Source organism: Saimiri boliviensis, chromosome 11, assembly GCF_048565385.1.
Source record: "Saimiri boliviensis isolate mSaiBol1 chromosome 11, mSaiBol1.pri, whole genome shotgun sequence".
NCBI lineage: Eukaryota > Metazoa > Chordata > Mammalia > Primates > Cebidae > Saimiri > Saimiri boliviensis.
The window spans coordinates 2,097,132-2,116,368 of record NC_133459.1 but is presented as its reverse complement, the minus strand read 5'-3'; the positions used below and the strand labels follow the sequence as shown (position 1 = coordinate 2,116,368).

The 19,237-nt window shown below is 61.1% G+C and overlaps 1 protein-coding gene across 4 annotated transcripts in view; it reads right to left on the bottom strand.

Moving 5' to 3' along the window:
• PRDM16 (PR/SET domain 16) overlaps positions 1-19,237 on the bottom strand; it is a 355,063-nt gene that overhangs the window by 231,034 nt on the left and 104,792 nt on the right. For all 4 annotated transcript variants that reach the window (XM_074379953.1, XM_074379954.1, XM_039473778.2 and 1 more), the window contains exon 2: positions 13,213-13,565. In XM_074379953.1, coding sequence (XP_074236054.1) covers positions 13,213-13,565 — 353 coding nt within the window. The remainder of the gene's footprint in view (positions 1-13,212; positions 13,566-19,237) is intronic.

Genomic DNA, 19,237 nt, shown 5'->3' with positions numbered 1-19,237 from the left:
GCACAGCCCTCAGCTGTGCTCCCCCCCTCTCCCTCCTCTCCCTCCTCCTTCCTCCCCTGCCCTGGTTCAGCTCTTGCTCTGGTCCTCTCTGCTCTTGATCAGGTCTGGAGCTCTGCTGGAATTCCACAGGCAGCATCACGGGGGCCAAGGCCGGGTCGGTGCGGGAGGCACCTGCTCCGGGACTCCGAGCCCTGCCCACTGGGCAGAAGGCAGGACATGCACCACGCACTGCATTTCCAGGAGGACACGTGCCAGGGATACCTGGGAGTTCTCCAGCTCCCACGCAGGACTTCCAGGCTGTTTTAAAATTGACCTTAAGCCTAAAGGAGGGCCCCCGGCTAAGGGCCTCAGCGGAGCTCGGGTTTTCTGCGGGTATACAGGTTCCAGCCCATGTCCAAGGCAGCCTCAGCCAACGGGCCAGACCCCTCCACCTTCTCCCCAGGCCCTTGACTTGGTCACTGTGAGGAGGGTCTCTGCCCCCTCAGGCCCTGGGCAGTCATCACGGGGTTCTCTTTACTGGAAGGACAGGTGAGCCTCAGCCTCCACAAAGAAGGTTCCATCTTTGACCTCCAGTCTGATGGCTCAGAGTTCAACGGAGTGCACCAGGAGGGTGTGAGGTCCCTTCCCTAGCAAGACCCTGGGCAGCCCGGAACCTCTGCATTCCCCGGGTCGTGGGAGAGAGATGGAAGACGAGGGCCTTCCCATCCCGGGATCCCTGCACAGCTGCCCTGGAGCCCTTGCGGGTCAGGGTCACCTCTGAGAGCTCAGCCTGGAGACAGGGTCCACCGTGGTCTCCCTGAGAAGACAGTGTGGTGCATGTGTCCGCGTGGACAGGCGTCCAGGGCCAGCAGACTGACGTCCTGCCCGGGAGGGCCACCTGTGGCTTAACGCAGCTAGGGCTGCTGGCTGAGTGAGACGCGCTTCTCAGCTCCCGGTGATTCTTCATGCATGAGAGATACTCATCCAAGGCCCGTCAGAGGCCCGCCCCATGGGACAAGGATGCTTCGAGGGGGCCTGGCAGTTCCAGTGCAAACTGGACCCCAGGAGCCAGGGCAACTGGAACCTTCTGGAAATGGGACTTTGGCTGAGCCAGGAGACTGAGCAGCCTCTCCTTCCTCCTTTCTGCCCAGGGACCCTTGTTCCTGGGGCGGGCAGGAAAGGGGGGACTGAGCCGGCCAGCCTCTGCAGGTGGAACACGTGAGCTGTTACCAGGAAGCTCAGCCCAGACGCCCTGGCGAGGGGCTGTGGGGGCTGCAGGCTGTTTCCTGATTGCTGAGGCTCACGTATTTCCAGCCTGGCGCCTGCTTTTCACACAAGGCTTCATTTTGCGCCCCCTGCCCCAGGTCCTGAGACGAAGGCTCCACGGTCTGCGGGGGACAGCTGACTATGGCTCCCCGCGCCCGGGCGAGCTCCTCCGCAGCACCCCACGGCCGTCGGCGGCTTCGGTCCACCGATCCAGAGGTGCCTGTTGAAACTGCGGAGCAACCAAGTGTCCTAATCCCCCGCCCCCGCCCCGCACAGCACTCTCTCCTCCCTCCACTGAGCGCCGGGGCTGAAACCAAGGCTGATAAATTAGTCTGGAGGGAAACAAGGCCGCTCCTACTTGTGAAAGGTCATTTCGACTTTGTTCTGGGTGAGGGTTTATCTCAGCTGCTGCCGTGACAGACAATGCCTGGGGCCTAAATGGCAGAAATCTTAGCTCTGCTCGTGAAATTACGGTGCTGATAAGCCGGAATGGACTTCAGAGAGATCTAAATGGGAACGGAGTGGACGTAGGTATTTTTGAACATGATTGAACAGAGACGACACAATGGGATGTACAATTAAACTGGGCATTAGCCCAGAAGGAAGGAGCTCTGCCGAAAGCCAGACAAAGGGGGTCCCCGCAGCCTGCGTGCGGCTGGTAATCCCTGCCCAGCCCTGTGCAAGAGGCGAGGCCGGGACCGGAGGATCAGAGGGGACGCACGAGCGCTCCCAGGCGGCTACTGCTGGAGGCTGGCGCCCTTCTCCACGCGGCGGGGGCGAGCGGGGCCTGCACACCGAGCCGGCTCCCTGGAAAACACGACCCACGCTTCCCGGGAGGCCACGGCCCAGGGCCACACCAAGCACTCCAGCTGGGCCTGGAGCTACAGCAGCAAGAAAGGACCACGTGCTCCCAGCACAGCGGGCGTGCCCACCGCATCCTGGCATCAGAGGGGGAATAGTCACTTCCAGGCCATTCTAGTCACAAGAAAACCCCAGCCAGGCCGCGCAGAACGAACCCTCCATGCAGGCAAGGACGCAGCTTCCAGCCATTCCACAAAGGGGCTTCGCTTAGACACTCAGACCAACTCCTCACCCCAGAGAGACGCTGCCCTGGGCTGACCCGACCCCTCCAGGCAGGTGCCTCCCATGGCAGCAACCCAGCCACACTGCAGCGTGGGGTCCAGAGAATGCGTGGGCATCCCGCCCCCACCCTGAGCAGATTCTACCCTCGTGCCAGAGACAGCCAAGATGGCCGGTACCACCCTGAGAGCACGTTCATACCGGAGCTGGCGACCCAGCCCATGAGAATTCCCGCCACAGGAGAAGCTCCGACCAGCTGGCCAGGCCTGGCGGGAGGGTGGGACAGGACCTGAGGATGCTGCCCCGCCGAGGAGCTCGAGCTTCACACCCTCATCCACAGACCCTCGTCCCTGACCCAGGGAGACCTCTGTGGCCTGGAACTTGTGGGACCTGTGTCTGACCCAGGGGAGGGAGGGATGCCCAGGAGCTGGCCCCACAGGCCTCGGGGAGGCTCCCCAGGGAGCTGCCAGGCCACAGCTGCCCACCCTCAGGAGGGGCTGCCCTCCCTAACCCATCCTGCTCCCTGTGAAGCCTGCTGCTGGGAAGTTACTCTCAATTAAAAGATCTCAAGTGCAAATGGCCTGTACTGCGGATTCTTCAGTCTTAGTGGTCTAGCTGCTTCCTGCCGGCCTCGGAGGCCACCGCCTGGCAGTGCAAAGCTCCCAGCACAGCCTTGCAGGGACCTCACTGTGGGTGCAGGTGCCAGAGGCGAGTGAGCTGCCTCTCAGGGCTGTGCCAGCCCTGCCTGGCTCATGGGGCTCGCTCCTCCAGGATGCCAAGGCCACAGGGTCACCCAAGGGACATTCAGACTGAGGGCCCACGACGGGCTGGGGCTGCTGTGTTGGGTGGGGGCACACAGGAGGGAGGGGCCTTCCCTGCTCACCGCCATCATCCAGTGGCTGCAGGGGCAGAAAGGGCCTGCCTGGGGGCGGGACCCTGGGCTCTTGTCCTGGGTTTACCCATTCCATGGTCCCACCTGACTCTTTCCTTCCCTGGAGCCTGAGTTCACCCCTGCACCGGGAGCAGGAGGAGACGGTGATGCCCCAGGTAGGACTCAGGTACAACAAGGACCCCCTCCAACCTCAGCCGTCACTTCAGGCCCTAGGGGCGCATGGCTGGTCGGCTTCTGGGACCACCCTGTGCTGCTACAGCCAGAGACGGCAGCCATGCTGACGGGCCAGTGGTGTGGAGCCCACCCCTGCCGCCTCAGCTGCTGCACAGAACCCCCTGGACAACAGCGGGGTCCCCCACAGCCCCTGGTGCCCTCCTCTTCACGGTCCCAGCTCCTGCTCTCTCCACCTGCCCTGCTGAGGCCTGTGGTCAGGAAAGGCTCTGCTGCCACCCGCCAGCTGCCGCACCTTCAGGAAGAGCCTCTCTGGGCTCCCAGGGGTAGAGGAGGAAGTTAGTTCAGGACAAAGCCCTTTCCCAGGGCCTCCTCCCTGGGCTGGAGTCCTCCAAGTGCCCCCCCACCCATGATTGATTCTTAGAATGCAGATTCCTGGGACCTACCCCAGGAGCTCTAGGCCAGTGGGTAGAGGATGGAGCCTGGAATCGGGTGGGAGTCTCACAGGCTGACTGTCTGGGTCAGGACCACGCAGATCCTGGCTGAATCCAACCCTTTCTTCTGCAGGTCCCTGAGCCGGCCGGGCCTTGGGCACCCTGGGGCCACTGCAGACCCCGACTTCAGGCAGGGCACCCTGTGCCGAGCCTCAATCACTGCCAGGTCCCCCAGCACTCTCAGACCCACGGGGACCCATGGGACTGGTTCTGGACCCACTTTCAAACAAGGGAACAGCAGCTCCTCAGAGAAAGTGGGACTGAGGTCACAGTTATGACACAGAATCCCCCCGAGCCCAGAGTGAGCCATCGGCTGTCCTGAAGTCAAGTGCCAGGGCCCGGCTGGGTCAGGGGCCCACAGAGGACAGGGCCACGTTCAGGCAGAGCCAGGCAGGAGCTGGGCCCCGGCGGCCCGCCTGCAAGGCACAGAGCTGAGACTCCCCTCACCTGCATGCTGTTAGTGTAGGCAGGAACCGGGGCTGGGCCCAGTCCTGCCCCTGCTGGAGCCCCCCCGTACCTCTCTCTGGCTTTCCCCAGAGAGCTTTTGCCGGGGTCCTCCCCCACCCTGGGGTCCCTGCATGGACAGACATGGGGGCCGGGAGCTATTTCTTCCTTTTCAACCCCGGGTTCCCCTGTCAGAGTGAGGGTGGCATGTCCTAATCACAGCACAGCTGGGAGGGTCCCGGTGCGGCCAGAGCTCCACACAGACCAAGGCACAGAGCAGGTGCCCGCCCGGCCCGCACAGAGGCCACACGTCACTGTTATACTCCCTTCATGTCCAATCCTTATTTTCCTTAAGGAAGAAAGAAGGGGAGGAGGAAAAGGGCAGGGGGCTCTGGAGCGCCCCGTTCTCACAGGGAGCCTTGGGGAGCCTTGGGGAGCCCGGGGAGGCCAGCCACGTCCCCACGCAGAGGCCCTTCTCCCTCCTGCTTCTGGAAACCCCGACGATGTTTTCAGGTTTCTGGGTATAAGTTCTTGAGGCAGGGTGGGCTCTGAGAGTCACTGGGGAGGGGGCGTGTGTGATGCGATTGGCAAAACACTATTTAAGAAGTTGGTATTCACAGATGTCTCGAATATGAAAAGAAAATATTTATTTCCTTTTTCGCTTGTGAATCAGAATGCTCTATTTAAAGAAAGTCCCCTCTGCTGGGCTGCCGCGGAGTTATTACCCCTTAAGGAAGTAGAGGAGAGCCATCGGGGAGGTATTCTTAGTCATTCTGTCTCCTTTTTTCTAAAATTCCTTATATACCCGTGCCTCCGAGCCGGGCCGAAGATAGTGCAGGATTTCATGGCATTCTTGGGCTAAAAACGTCTCGGGCTGATGTCACAGTGCAGGGGAAATGGGAGGTCTGTGCTGTGATTCCTCCATGGCACTGCCAGCCTCTGCTGGAGCCACACCGGGGACCGAGGGGTTCTGGGCACGCCTGTCCCCACGGTGGCCTCAGGCTCCGCACCGTTGCATGGGGCCCGTCACTCTCCAAATCCCGATGCCATGTGCCCTGAGAGCTGCTGGGTGCCGGCTCCACAGGAACGCTCCTCAGAGCATTCGCCGAGCGGTTTCAGACGTGCCATGTTAGGGCTCCATAGAAACATCCAGAAGCTCTTGCGTGGGGAAGCACCATGGCAAAGCTTCCTGGCCTCACACAAAACTCCCCACGCAGAGTGGAGCAGCCTGGCCGCCATGCAGAGGTGCCCAGAGGCAGGCCAGGTGCCTGGGCCGAGCCCACCCGGCCGTGGGGGTGGCGTGGGCAGTGGCTTGGAGAGAAAGAGGGGGCCAGGAACGCGTCTCAGCGTTTAGATGATAAAACGCAGGACTGAGAATACCAAGCCCTAACGTGGGGCAGTTGGACAGATGGTGACCGGACGCTGCAGTCCAGCCTCGGTATTTTCAGACTGGCCCTGGCCTCCCTCCCTGAGACTCCAGCCCATGCTGAGGCCCCCAGCACCTGCCATGGTCTGCCCCTTCCCTCCGCTGGAATTTAAAGGGTAAAGCGTCATAGGGTGATCTAAGAGCTGAGCCCATGAGCGCCGTCTGCCCCCCCGGCAGGCCAGCAGGGCTCACGGCGGCTCAGCTCCGGGGTGACACAGGCATGGGAGAGACAGAAGGAAGCGCCTTGCGTCGGGCGGTGCCAGTCAGCGCCTCTGCGGGCCGGAGGAGAGGTGGTCGAGGCAGCAGCGTTGTCTGCTGAGAGACCAAATGTCCTCAGCACTATCCTAGGGAGCCCCTCGGGCCGCACTGAACATGCCGGAAGGCGGGACGAGGGCTTTGGGGGCCTGGTGCAGGTGCCGGACACTGGGCGGGCTCTCTGCACCTCCCGTCTAGGTCAGCTGTTCCGGGCCCAGGCCGTAAACTCAGGTTTCCTGGTAACTTTCGCGTGATGCTCAGTGGGCTTTGCTGGGACTTTGGGCCTGACACTGGGGTGCTCCGGGGCAAACAGAGAGGTTGGCCGCCTCTCCGAGGCAGGCTGGGCACCTGCATTTCCCAGGCTCCCAGGCAACACCAACACGCAGTGAAGGGGCCCGCACAGCCCCTGGCCTCTGCCCTCGGGTCTCAGGCACCCGGGAAAGACTTGGGAGCTTCCTTGACCACCTCCCTCCTCCAGTTCAGACCGACGTGTGGGCGGGGCACTAACACATTTTTCTCTGCCACAGCGGACAGTGTTGGGGGCGGCGCTTGCATCTCCTCCCAGGCCGGGTGGCCGCACTTCTCAGAGGGTGCCTGAGCCGTGGGAGCTTACTGGGTTGGGCCTTCCTCGCCTGCCAGCTGGGGCCATGGGTCCCCCAGAGCCAGATGGGGTGGAGAGTGTGGAGGTCCACGGCTGTGGAAGCTCCGAGGGACAGAGGGAGCGCTTTGGGGTTCAAACCAGTGCCGGTGGCTGGGGGATGCCCCTCCTTCCTGAATCCCAGAGCCACGAGGCAGCCTGGAGACCTCCTGGGAATGGCTAGACCTGGCACTGGTGGGCGCTGCTGCCCCATCCCCTTGGGGGCCCGGAAGGAGCCGGAAACCTCGGGAGGTCAGCCCCGGAGGCGGGGTGAGCGGGAGGGCAGCATATCCTTCCACAGCTGCAGGGAACACTGGTGACTCTCCCGATGCCTACAGCACACCCAGAGCTGCCCCCTCGTAAGCTGCTGCGTCTGCGGGGGGCTCGCTGCCTGGTGGGTCCTCCCTAAACTCTGCTGTGCACAAGAACCGCCAGCGATTCGCTCAGTTGCTCGCGATGACTCAGTGTGGCTGGGAGCGGGCAGGGTTCTGCACTTCCAACAAGCCAGCAGGGAGGCCGCCACTGCGGGCTCAGGGGCCACACCTGGAGCCCCAAGGGTCTTGATGGCAACAGGGCAAACGTGCGTGTGTCCGTCTCTGTGTTGATCTTGGTTTCCTGTTTGCTCAAGAGGCCACAGGGACTGAGAGGAACAGAAGCAGAGTCCCAGGAGCCTCAAGAAGCCATCCTGGGCCAGAGCTGGGGCTTGGTTCTAACAGGGGCACTTCCGCCTGGGCTCAGACCTACAGACAAGCTCACCTCGGTTCCCCAGCCCGGGGCCCACGGAGGGGTCTGAGTCCAGCTCCCGCACCAGCACCAGGCCCCGCCTGCTGTCGTGAAAACAGCAGAACGGGGCAGCCGCCAGTGGGACCTCCTACTCCCCCAGCCCCAGCCCTGAACCCACCTGCCTCATGAAGAGATTGCCCAATCGGAACATGAGCGGGCCAGAGCATGAGGTCTGGACGGAGGCGCCGACTCCTTAGGACACCCTGAGCCCAGCCACTAATCTAGAGCCTGGAATTGTCTCTCCAGCACCTTCCAGCTCAAAATCCAGCCGGAACTCCCAGAGAAGCAAAACCCGCAGGCACCCGACCCACATGCCCCAAGACAGGCGGCTCCAAAAGCTGGCGACACAGGTGACCTCCCTCCCGAGAGGCCAAGGCCCTGTCTAGGACTTTAAAGGCAAAAGCTAAGGCTTGGTGGGGGGTGGCATTTGTGTGTGCAAGCTCACACACAATCTCCTGCAGTGAGTCACGTTAATATTTGCTGGAGAGGATGCTCAGGAGGAAGGGAGAAGGGGTGGGGTTTGTGTGTGGCAAGGGGTGGCCTATGTGATTCCCTACCCTACCCTGTGGACCTGGCCACATCAAAGGAACTCTGGAGCAAATTTGCCATTGTCCCTCCTGTCATCGAATTGAACTGGGTCTCAGCATGTGGGGCCATCCAGTGCTCCCTGGTACATGGGGAAGCTGGTTCTGGGTGGTGCATTTTTATGCCGGCCTCATGGTGCCTTTAAAAGCCCATCATGGACATTTGTGCTGTGATGTCAGAGACTGACGTGCTACAGCACTGTCCCTCCTGCCGTCCCAGGGAGCCAGATGCCTGGCTGGGCTGCCCCCACCCCGCTTCATCGTCATCCTATCACTTGGGACCAAAACGGACCTGCAAATGGACTTCTCATTTCTCCCACTCGGGAAGAGAAGAGCATCCTACCCTAAACACGCACAGCGGTACAGGCCTGCGTGCACAGAAGAGGTTTTGCTTCCTCACAAAGGCTGAGCGTTTTGGATAATAATTCCGTATTACGCACGTGGACATCTGAGAGTGCCGGCTGGGCTTGCTCTCACCCGTCTCTGGCTGATGTGTAGCTCATGGTCCACAGGGGAGACTGGCAGGTCCCAGCCCTGCCAAAGACCCTCAGTGGGCCCTGAGGACCCAGCAGGCACCAGCCTGGGGATCCCGTGGTGGTAGTGCCAGAGAATCGGTGCAGCCTGAGACCTCTGGGCTGGTTCCCCTGTGGCCCCAGAGCTTCCCACAGGCCCTGGCTGACACAGTGCATTTGTTGATTGAACAAATAAACGCACATTAATATTCAGTAACTAAGGCTGGGGGTGAGGTCGTCCACTTGAGTACATTCTTCACATAATTGAAACCCCGTCAATTCACATTAACATTTTTCACCTGGCCTCTTCAGCAGAGGCGGACGCACTTACTCATCAGTGTTCTGATTATGGGCGGAGCCATGATGCCGTCGAGAGCCTTTCTGGGGAGACACACACAGTCAACAAAGACACAAACAGACCTTGGGTGGGAGACAGCGGCCGACACGGGGAGAAAAGTGGCCGGCGTGCGTCCCTGGGGGTCCTGCATGATCCCGCCCCCGCCCCCAGCCCCGAGGCCTTGGTGCCACAGCCTCGCAGCTACAGGCTGGGCCGGGGCAGGTGGCCTCTGCAGCGCCTCTCCCGTGGCCTCCTCCCTCGGGGCTGTCACCCGGCTGCTACCTCTTAATTAGCAAAATAAACAGCATGATGATCAATGTCATGATTACTCAACAAAATCTCTGTTTTTGCAGACCCCAGGGTGATGAAATGCCTTCACAGGGTGGCAGGCGGGCTTCACTGGAGGCAGGCGGGCGTGAGATTTGGGAAGAGACCGAACCTGGCTGCATCCAGACGGAGGGGGCCAGGAATTTCGGGTGCCCTTCCCGACAAATCCCCCTCCCTGAAATGAAGCCCAGGGGGGTTTCCACACACCCGGAGCACACACACAGCCATGCACAGAGTGAGCCCCCAGGTTGGGATGGGGCATCTGACTCAGGGCACATCCTCAGGTTCCCCACAGCACCCAGGAACAAAGCAGGTTTAGTCAGCGACTATTCCTAATACACAAGAGGGAGGGAGGAGGGGCAGCCTTCCCTGGTCAGCATCAGTCTCAGTGTAGAAGGAGTACAGGCTTCCAACCAGCAACTGAGGCAGAGGAAAGTCAGCTCCCAACCCCACCACATTCCTGTTCGTGGACGGAAAGCTCCCACGAGCTTGAACCCGAAGCTTGTGGATGCCTCACATGCTACCCGCCCCATCCCTCGTCCCCAGGGGGTCATGGCATCATCCCCATCAGCCCCATGTCAGGGAAAGAAGAGCCCCGACTCGCCCTAGTCAGTCCGAAACCAAGTGTGACCTGGCACCTTGTCTCTTTCGATGACAAGAGAAAAGGAAACAGGACCTTCTCATTTAAGTCAGTTGATTTGTCCGGAACAAGAACTTTATTCTCAGAGGAGAAAGAAAACGACTTCCATGGTGCCCCAAAGTGACAGTAAGAATAATCCATGTGACTTTTGTTTCAAACCTGTCCTTGGAGAGACGCACAGCTGTGCCTGCGGGGCCGCCGCCCGGTGAGGTCCCTGTGCTCACGCCACTCCCAGACCCCCTCCGCCAGGGGAACCCCGCTTCTGAGCTCAGAGTGGCCATGACACCCCGCTGCTGGCCCCACCTGAGGAGGCCACATGACACCGATCCTTCTCGGTTGTTGTCATCACTAAAATGTCCTTACTTGTTCTTTTTCAGTCAATGAATACCGTGGAGATTACAGTAAAATCAAAGCACTGATTCACCACACTGAGTTACCAGTGTGAAGGTGAACAATTACGCGTATGAAACTTGGGGGAACCACACAGAAGCGTGGGCCGTCCCAGGCCTGACTGGGACCCCGCTGGTGTCACACTGGCCCCCGGGTTTTTCCCGTCCCAGGCCTGACCGAGATCCTGCCGGCGTGACCCTGGCCCCCGGGTTTCTCCTGGCCCAGGCCTGACCGGGATCCTGCTAGTGTAACGCTGGCCCCCGGGTTTTTCTCTATCCCGGGCCTGCCCTGCAGGAGTGTGGAGGGAAGGGCCAGCAGAGCCACCTTGCTGGTGGCAGTGGCATGGGATGGGGAATTAGCAGAAGGTCCCTCTCCTGCCTGGAACTACAGGGGGATCCCAGCCCTGAAGCCTGGTTTCCCATCCCATCTCAGGCCCCTGTCCACAGCACTCAGAGACGGGCCAGGCACTGGGTAAAGGAGGAAGTCCACAGAGAAAGGGGCACCTGCGACTCCCTTCTCCAGGCCCGCCGCAGGGAAGGCGCAAGCTGAAGGGAAATGGCAGTTAGCTCTTTGGGGACACGTGGAAAATTTGGGAGGCCACTCAAGGGGAAAACGTCACTTTCCTGCCCAAAGGCCCCACGTGAGATGGCTGGAGGCAGGGAGAACCCTCCCTGAATGATGGACATCGCTCATTTTGGGCAGACCCGGGTGCGGCCTAATTCCGGACCTGCTTCCTCCTCTCACTCCTTCACCCGGAGGTGGTGGCTTCCTGCCCCGTTCCGAGGTCAGCTCCCGAAGGCACCGACGCACATGGCTGCCCCCCGCCCCATCTGATGGACGGGAGGTGGCAGAGCTCCTGCTGGGCGCATAGGGAGCCCTGTCAGAGGGTGTCGGGGGTGGGGAGTAAATAATTTTCAGTGCCAGCAGGAAAGGTGGCTGTCAGGTCTCCACCGTGGAACAGAGGCCTCGGCAGAAGCAGAAGGCGCTCCGTGGCGAGAGCGCGTTCCCTCATGTACACACACCCAGGACAAACGCGCTGCAGAGTCAACAGGCAGCCCCACAGCCCGCGCCGGGCCTGGCACCATGCGGACCCCGTGATACAGGCCATTTCGTTTACAAAAAGCAAACAGAAACTTGTATCGGAGTAGGCAAGAACAAAGTCACCTGAAGGTCATCCAAAGTGCTACCTGCGGGGGCCCTGGCCCTCTCGCATCCACAAGCCACCTCCTAGTTAAACAGTCCCGAACTTTCTAAGTGTGACGGGCAAACACACTTGAATTCCTCTCCCACACGCCAGGCAGGGCAGGGCGGGACAGGCCGCGTCTGCCAAAGCCACTTCCATCGAGCAGCCAAAGACCGGTGTTGCTGGGAAAGTGCTCTCCTCGGTCCGGTGAGGGGCCTGTGGAGCCCTGAGGCCAGGCACATCCCCACTGAGGCATCGACTCCTAACTCTCCCCTTCCTGTCTCACCGGGCCCCCTGGCTCCTGGCCAGTCGCTCCTGAAGGTGACCCAACCTTGGGCCACACACTCTCCTCTGCCTCTTGGAGCGGGGGGATGTGCCCGGTCCACAGGTGCCACTTGTAGAGCCACAGCTCCCACCCCACTGGGCAGCCTCGGACTCTGCCACAAGCATTTCTGCAGGCACTGGGACGCCCACAGTTCTGTAACGGGCAGGGGCGCTTGAAGCTGACACTCAGAGAACAGCTCCTGAGTCCCCTTGTGTCTGTGGCAAGGAGCCACGTGGGACTCTGTGAGCTACTGAGGACCACACCTGCCTGCCGGGAACTGCCGAGGTGCCCTGGTCTCCTTGCCCAGGGAGGATGCCCTCAGCTCTGCAGGGTGCAGGCAGCCTCTGGCCCCCAGGCCGTCAGTCTCCTTACAAATGGCCGTTAGTGCCGCCACCCCCGGGGAGGCGCTCAAGGCCTGCCTGGGGCCACAGGAGCTTCCCCAGGGCTGATCTGAGTTGGGCAGACCAGAGAGTGTGGCACGGAGCTGGCTGGGGATGTCTCCAGAGCCAACAGCGGCCAGGACGGGAGGTGGGCAGGACCCAGGACGCTGCCCCACCCGTCTTGGGGTCCTCTGCCCTGCTCCAGCCATTTGCCCACGAGGACTCCACCTCCCTCAGGGCACTTCGGAGTCTGGAAGGCACAGGGGGAATCCAATCACTATTCCCACCTTCTGCCCAGGCCGGAGCCCTGCCTACAACACCGCTAACAATTGGCTGTATGGAGCCAGCAGAAAGGCCGGGACCTGCCAGGAAGCGCACTTTGTCGGGGGCGGGGAGGGAGCTCTCAGCCCCATGGGACCCTCGAGGCCCCCAACACGGGTCTAGTGTCCCTCACAGCCGGAGCAGCACACGTTGGGTGCTCCCAGCTCAGAGCCATCCCAGGGACGCCCTCTCTCCTGACCCCTGCCGCAGGTCCACCAGGCCAGCCCCAGACCCTCAAGGCCAGTCACGCCGTGGTGGGAAAATTGAAACAGCCAGCCGTCCCTCCTGGCAGGACGAGGCCTGTGCCCCTGGGACTGGAGAAGCTGGACCGCTCTTAGGCTGCTGGCTGACCGGGGCAGGCGGGTCAGGCAGCGTCTGGGGCAGCGCAGCCACCAGGTGTGATTTGCGAGCTGCCCCCGCCTGCTCCGCCTGCAAGGAAGCCCCCAGGTGCGGCCGCCTGTTCTGGGACATTCAGTTAATCTCCCTTCGCCTCCGCTATGGCAGCCAGGCCCGGCGGGAAGCAGGGGATGTTTTAAGACATGAGCTCATGAAAGACACATTTCCGGGAGAGAGTGGGCGTGGCCCACAGGGCTGACGGGGCGCCCACGAGGACCGCTGATGCTTTCTGAGTCGCGTCAGGGAGCTTCGGGATAAAACGGGCCTGGGAAATGTGACATGCCAACGCTCTCTCCCGCCTGGGGCAGCGGCGGCTCAGCTTGGCTTTATAAATAGATTGAACGCAAGATAAATGGCCGTGATCAATCATGCTCAGGCGCGATCACTCACCTCCCATCCGAAGTCTGTCTCCTTCGCCTCGGCCGCCCGGGGCGCCACCACGCAGGGCCCCAGCCTCTCCCCGGCTTCCATCTTCCTCTTGGCCCAGACCCCCAGGCCGGCCCCTGGGACGGAAGACTCTCGCAGCTCGAAGTCCGGTGGGATCGGAATGTCTTCAGGAATGTAGACCGGGGCCTCGTAGGGCGAGCCCTCCTTTGGGGTGAAGTCCTCACTGGTGGGGAAGGGGGACGGCGGCCCCATGGGGATGGGTGACATGGCGCTGTCCTCAGCCTCGTCTTCCGCGCTGTGGCCGGCCAGCAGGTCCCGGTCAGGCTCATACATATTATTTACAATGTCACCGTCACCTAAAGGAGACAACGCAGCGTGAACCTTTGCAGCACATGCCCCACCCGTGTGTATGGCTCAGGGAGCGCTGGGGACTCGGTCGCCAGCAGAGACCAAGGGTGCTCAGGGGCCCAGAAGGCCTGGCTGCCACCCCTGCCCGGGAGACGCCGCCTCTGCTCCACCCTGAGCCAAGCCACCATCACTGGACGGCAGAGGATCCAGAGGACGGGATCCTCCCAGGCTCCCTTGGGGCCAACATTTCTGATGGGATGGCATGGCCCAGTGCACCCTATCTCCCCCACCCCGGCCCTGGCGGCCACCTGAGGACACGCTGGCTGGACCTGCCCTAGGGGAACTGCCTGCCTCACAAGCTTGGGGACAGCTGGGGAAGCCGTCACACGTGGCAGCTGACCCAGGGCTGGCTGATGGTGAAATACTTGCTCCAGAACATTCTGAATTTCCTCTTGGAAATCGGGGACAGCAGAAGTCCTAAGTCCCTGAGAGGACTCAGAATCCGGGTGACTGTGAAATGTGCTCAGAGGTGCTGCCCTGCACGTAGCCCCCCCCACCCCCCCAAACATCCACTGGGTCTTGGGGAGGTTCCTGGAAGTTCCTGATGATCTCGATGCAGGCTGGGAACAGGCCTGCTGAGGTCCCGAATATCGGGGTCATGGGGCCCTGACTGAGCAATCACAGGGTGCCCAGCTTGTCTGTCTGGGGTGGGCCTTTGGGGTCCGTCCTAAGAAAAGGCGGGTGCCAAGATGGGGTGTGTGTGTGGCCTGAAACTCTACCAGAGGGCGACCTGAGGCACGGGGGGAAATGGGGAGGGCCGGAAGGAGTCCCCAAGGCTACTCCACCCTCCACTCACTGCAGCCAAACCAGGACTCAGGAGGCAGGTGAATGTTCACAGGGGCAGATTCACAGTCGCCAGGAGGCAGAAACAGCCCAAAGGTCCGTCTGCGGAGAATGAGGGAATGGATGGGTGGACGATATCATCCCTCCCCAAGGAAGAAGGCGGCCCTGACACGCGGCACTCCACGCAGGAAGCCGACACAGAGGCTCACGCCTGCCCGGCGGCATTTACACCACACACCCAGCACAGGCCCCCAGAGACAGACGAAGATGGGAGGCTTTGGGGACTGGGGTGGGGGAGGGCGGGCGACCCAGGTCTCCTCTTGGGGTGCTGAGGAGTCTGGGAACTCGAGAGAGGAGCACTGCCCGGCTCGGTGAACAGCTCGGCAACACCGAATCGCCCCCTTTGCAGCAGTTGAATCGCACCTCGATAACGTAAATAAGCCAGGTGCAAGGGTTGGGTGGGGAGCAGCGGGAAGGGGCCGGAGGTGGGGTGAGCTCCGTCACTCTGACCTGCTCTAGATCTTTCCACGCCTTCTGTGGCTGTCCCTCCTTCTGTGGCTGCCTCAAAGACCCATGAAAATGACTGGGCCCCGGTCCCGCTGGCCCTCGCCCCTCGGCCCCCGCCCCGCGCCCTGACGTTGGCTGGGGAAACCGGAGCCTCTCGGGAGACCAGAACTTTTAAGTGCAGGAAAAATGACTTCAGATTCCTCACACGGGTTGTAAACATACCGGCACAAGGAGTAACAAAATGTTTTCTTTCAAAAGAAACCAAGGTCTTGGGGGGAAAAGTCGAGAGGAAAACACTTATTTAATTTATCAGCATTCAGAGGAGTAATTACTGTGTTTTAAGTGTCCAACGGGTCCTTTCTAATTGCCGAGGTGGGTGCTTTCAGAGGCGAAGCCACAGAGCTCCTCCGCCCTAAAGACCTGAAGTTCTTTAGGTTTGAAAGAACACCCCCATGCCCCCCACTGGCTGTGTGCAGCACGAAGGTGAATTAGAGGGGGGGGTAATTAACATGCCATCTTATTATTTGGAACCAGTAACTGCTCTGAGCTCAGAGCTTGCAAACAAAGTCGGGTTTGGAAGCCAGAGCTCCCTGCACACTCCCTCCTCGACTCCTTTCCAGCGTGGGCGCTCCTGTCCGAAGGCCAAGTAGGCATTAGAGCCCCAGGTGTCTCCAGAGCTCTTCGGGAGCGCGGAGAGGGGCAGCGACCCCGTCAAGTGTGTGTCCGTGGCAGGACTCCGTTCAAAACATGTCTTTGGCTGTTTGAATTCTACTTCCCGAAACCCCTGACCTACCGGAGGAAAATCAACGCTTTCAGGGCATGTTTAATTTACTAGCCTAGCAAACAGCTTAGGAGAGAAAGGTAGTGTTTCCTGCTGATTAAACGCAGGTCTGTGCCTCAGGCCCCCGGCCGCCTGTCCCCGGCGGTCACAGGGGTAAGCGATTGCCCACAGCCTCCAGGAAAAACCCGTCTCCTTTTGCTGTCCCTGTTTCTGGGGGAGAGGGAGCTCTTCTTTCAAGGGTGGGTGAGAGGAGAGCTAATTAGTGTACAGAAAACATTTTGAGAAAATGAAGTGCAGAGAACTATCTGGAAAGCCCAGAGAAGGCAGACAGCTTGCAGGGAGGCCTCGGCGGGGCCAGGCACACAACGCTCCCTCTCCGGGGTCCCCGGGGCAGCCAGCGACCGGAGATCAGGCTCAGCCCTCCTAGCCCTGGGCTCCAGCCAGGACGCCCCATGAGAGGGTCGGCCCAGGTCAGGAGCCTGCCCAGCCCTCTGCCCCGCTGGACAGGCTTGTTCTGGACGTGGGCGTCTTTTCACTGAGGTCCCAGGCCCGACCACCGAGGCCTCCAGGACAGGGCACGCCTTCCTGGCCGGCATTCACAGGTCAGCGTGCGGGGCCAGGAGGTGTAGGCTAGGTAACGGCAGGCGACGGCTTGCCCAGAGACCTGACATCCTTTATCTGGGTTTTGCGGTGGTCTCGTTCCAGGGTCCCAGGGCCTTCATTCCTAGAATTTCTACAGGGAGACCTACAGAATGATGAAAGCAGGGAGGGGAATGGGGTGCAGGGAGCTCAGGACGGGAGAGAGGCCAACTTGGCCAGCCAGGAGCTGAGCGACCCTGCATCGGGGGCAAGGCCGTCCCTGTCTGCCCATGAAGCACCTGCTGAGCTGCCAGTTGCAGCCATCTGTGTGCTCGGGGAACTCCACGGAGGGGCCCTGCTGTGAGTCTTGTCACAGACACGTAGGAGCAATCGTCATTTGATCTCATAATACAAGTCAGGGAGGTGACGAAACCCTGCTGCTCTCCCGGGCTGGGACAGACACCGAGCCGGCTGGCAGTCCACAGTGACCTCAGCCTTCACGCTGCCCCCCAGCTCCACCGTGATCCTTGGTTTAGGGCCGAGTCTTTCAGCCTCACAGTGGGAGTCTTCCACTCCCCTCACCCAGCCTAGGAAAGCAGCCCAGAACAGAGGCTGCCCCCACCATCTCCCAAGAGAGCCATGTCTGCAACGCAAAGCTGTGGCCAGGGTTTTAGGGTCTGGAGAGAGAGAAGAGGCCGCAGATCAGGACCACAGTGCTAAGCCAGCCAGGACAGTAGCCCAACAGCCCACAAGGGGTCCCTCGCCGTCGCCCACCCAGGGCTGGTCCTGGCCACATGAGCAGTGCCCTCGGAGGGTGATTATCAACACGATGACCCCTTCCCTGAAGCCTGCGCCCTGGGCAGCTCTGTGGCAGGGATGGGCAGATTTCAGCATAGATTCTTGGCCAGAGGGCGCCGAGGGGATTTTTCAGAGTTGGCATCTGCCCGGCTGCACTCCCTCCTTCCCCGTGTGCCGGGGTTTTAAGGAGAAGCCAGGAGGCCCGCAGGCCCCACTGGGCAGGAAAGAGGCAACGTGCAGAGGCTGGCAGGGAAGGGCCTTGTGTGCACATGAGCATCTGTGTGCACGTGTGAGAACATGCGACTGCGTGTGGATGTGTGCGACTACGTGTGTGAGCGTGTGACTGTGTAAGGTGTGACGGCGTAAGGGTGTGACTGCGTAAGGGTGTGACTGCGTGTGTAAGGATGTGACTGTGTGTGGAAGTGTGACTGTGTGTGGAAGCAAGTGACTTCATATGTGAGCATGTGACTGCAGTGGAAGCATGTGATTGCATGTGGAAGTATGTGACTGTAAGTGTGTGACTGTGTGTAGAAGCATGTGACTGCGTGTGGAAGCAGAAGTCCCCAGGCAGGAACCTGCAAAGGTGTCCAGAGTGACCTCAGCTGCCTCTGCCCCATGCAGCCTCTGGGTCTCCGCCATTGTCTTCTGTCTGGAGACTCGTCAGGAGGAAGGGTCTCCCGTCTGCTGAGTGAGAGGCTGGAGTTCGGGCCTCCTTCCATCCCTCCCTCAAGGGCAAGCGGCAGATGGTGCTTGGCTGCCCCTGGCTGCCCTTGTCCAGGCCCCACACGGGTTTCCTGGGGGCCTCCTGATGCCAGCCTGAGTCTTCACTTCTGCGGCCCACGGGCCCAGTGGGGACTCGGTCCTGCCCAGCTGCACACCTCTCTGTGGGGCCAAGATGCGGTCCCGGAGATGCCCAAAATGTGACCCACGGTGGGGAACTGCGCCAACGGCTGGCTGGGTCTCTATGTGGCATTTCTTAAGCCTGCAAGAGCAGCTACGTGATTTTGAGGAACATCTCAGGGAAAAGGGCACCAGCTCCAAAAATCCACGGCTCTGTCCTCCACCTGTGAGCACACGCGTGTGTGATTCCTTCTGCTCTGTGAGTTTATAGCACAACATACTCAGCTCTGACTCCTGCCCTGCTCAGAGATGCCTTGTCTTGGCCTGGGGATGGGAGGAGCTGCTTTTAAAAAACAGAAACTACAGAAAGCACTGTGGAGGTGGCAGTGAGTGCCCCTAACCCAGCTGAGAAGCACGAGGGGACCCTGTGCGGTGCAGCTCCCTGAAATGTCAATTCCAGAAAACTTAAGGTCAAAAGTATTCGAGGGAAGGAACCAGAAAGTTCGGGAGGGACGATTCTCTGCGGCAGACACCAAGGACTGGCCATTTGTTCATTTCTTCATGATGGAGCAAACAAACCCAGCGGGGCCCTGGGGAGGGTCCACATGATGGGAAGAGGACCCGGGAAAGCGGGGGTACCCCCACCGCTACCCTGAATTCCTGCAGGTCCACTCAGGCCACAGCTGCCTAGGCTTTGGGAACCGTCTCTGTAACCAGAAAAGGTTGTGTGAGATTAGTGGGGGCCAGATGACCCTGGACTTTTCCACACTCCCCAAGGAGGCTAGTGCCTGGTGAGCAGGGCAAGGGGGAGGCCAGCGAGGCCCCTGGACGCAGGTGCCCGGCCTCGAGAGCAGAGAGCCCCTTCAATCTGCACCACTGTGGCGCGCTGGGCTGCCCTGAGTCCAGGCTGGCAGCCAGGTGGGCACTCGGGGGCCCTTTTCTCTCCCTCCTGAGTCCAGGCTGGCAGCCGGGTGGGCGCTCGGGGGCCCTTTTCTCTCCCTCCTGAGTCCAGGTTGGCAGCCGGGTGGGCGCTCGGGGGCCCTTTTCTCTCCCTCCTGAGTCCAGGCTGGCAGCCGGGTGGGCGCTCGGGGGCCCTTTTCTCTCCCTCCTGAGTCCAGGCTGGCAGCCGGGTGGGCGCTCGGGGGCCCTTTTCTCTCCCTCCTGAGTCCAGGCTGGAAGCCGGGTGGGCGCTCGGGGGCCCTTTTCTCTCCCTCCTGAGTCCAGGCTGGAAGCCGGGTGGGCGCTCGGGGGCCCTTTTCTCTCCCTCCTGAGTCCAGGCTGGCAGCCGGGTGGGCGCTCGGGGGCCCTTTTCTCTCCCTCCTGAGTCCAGGC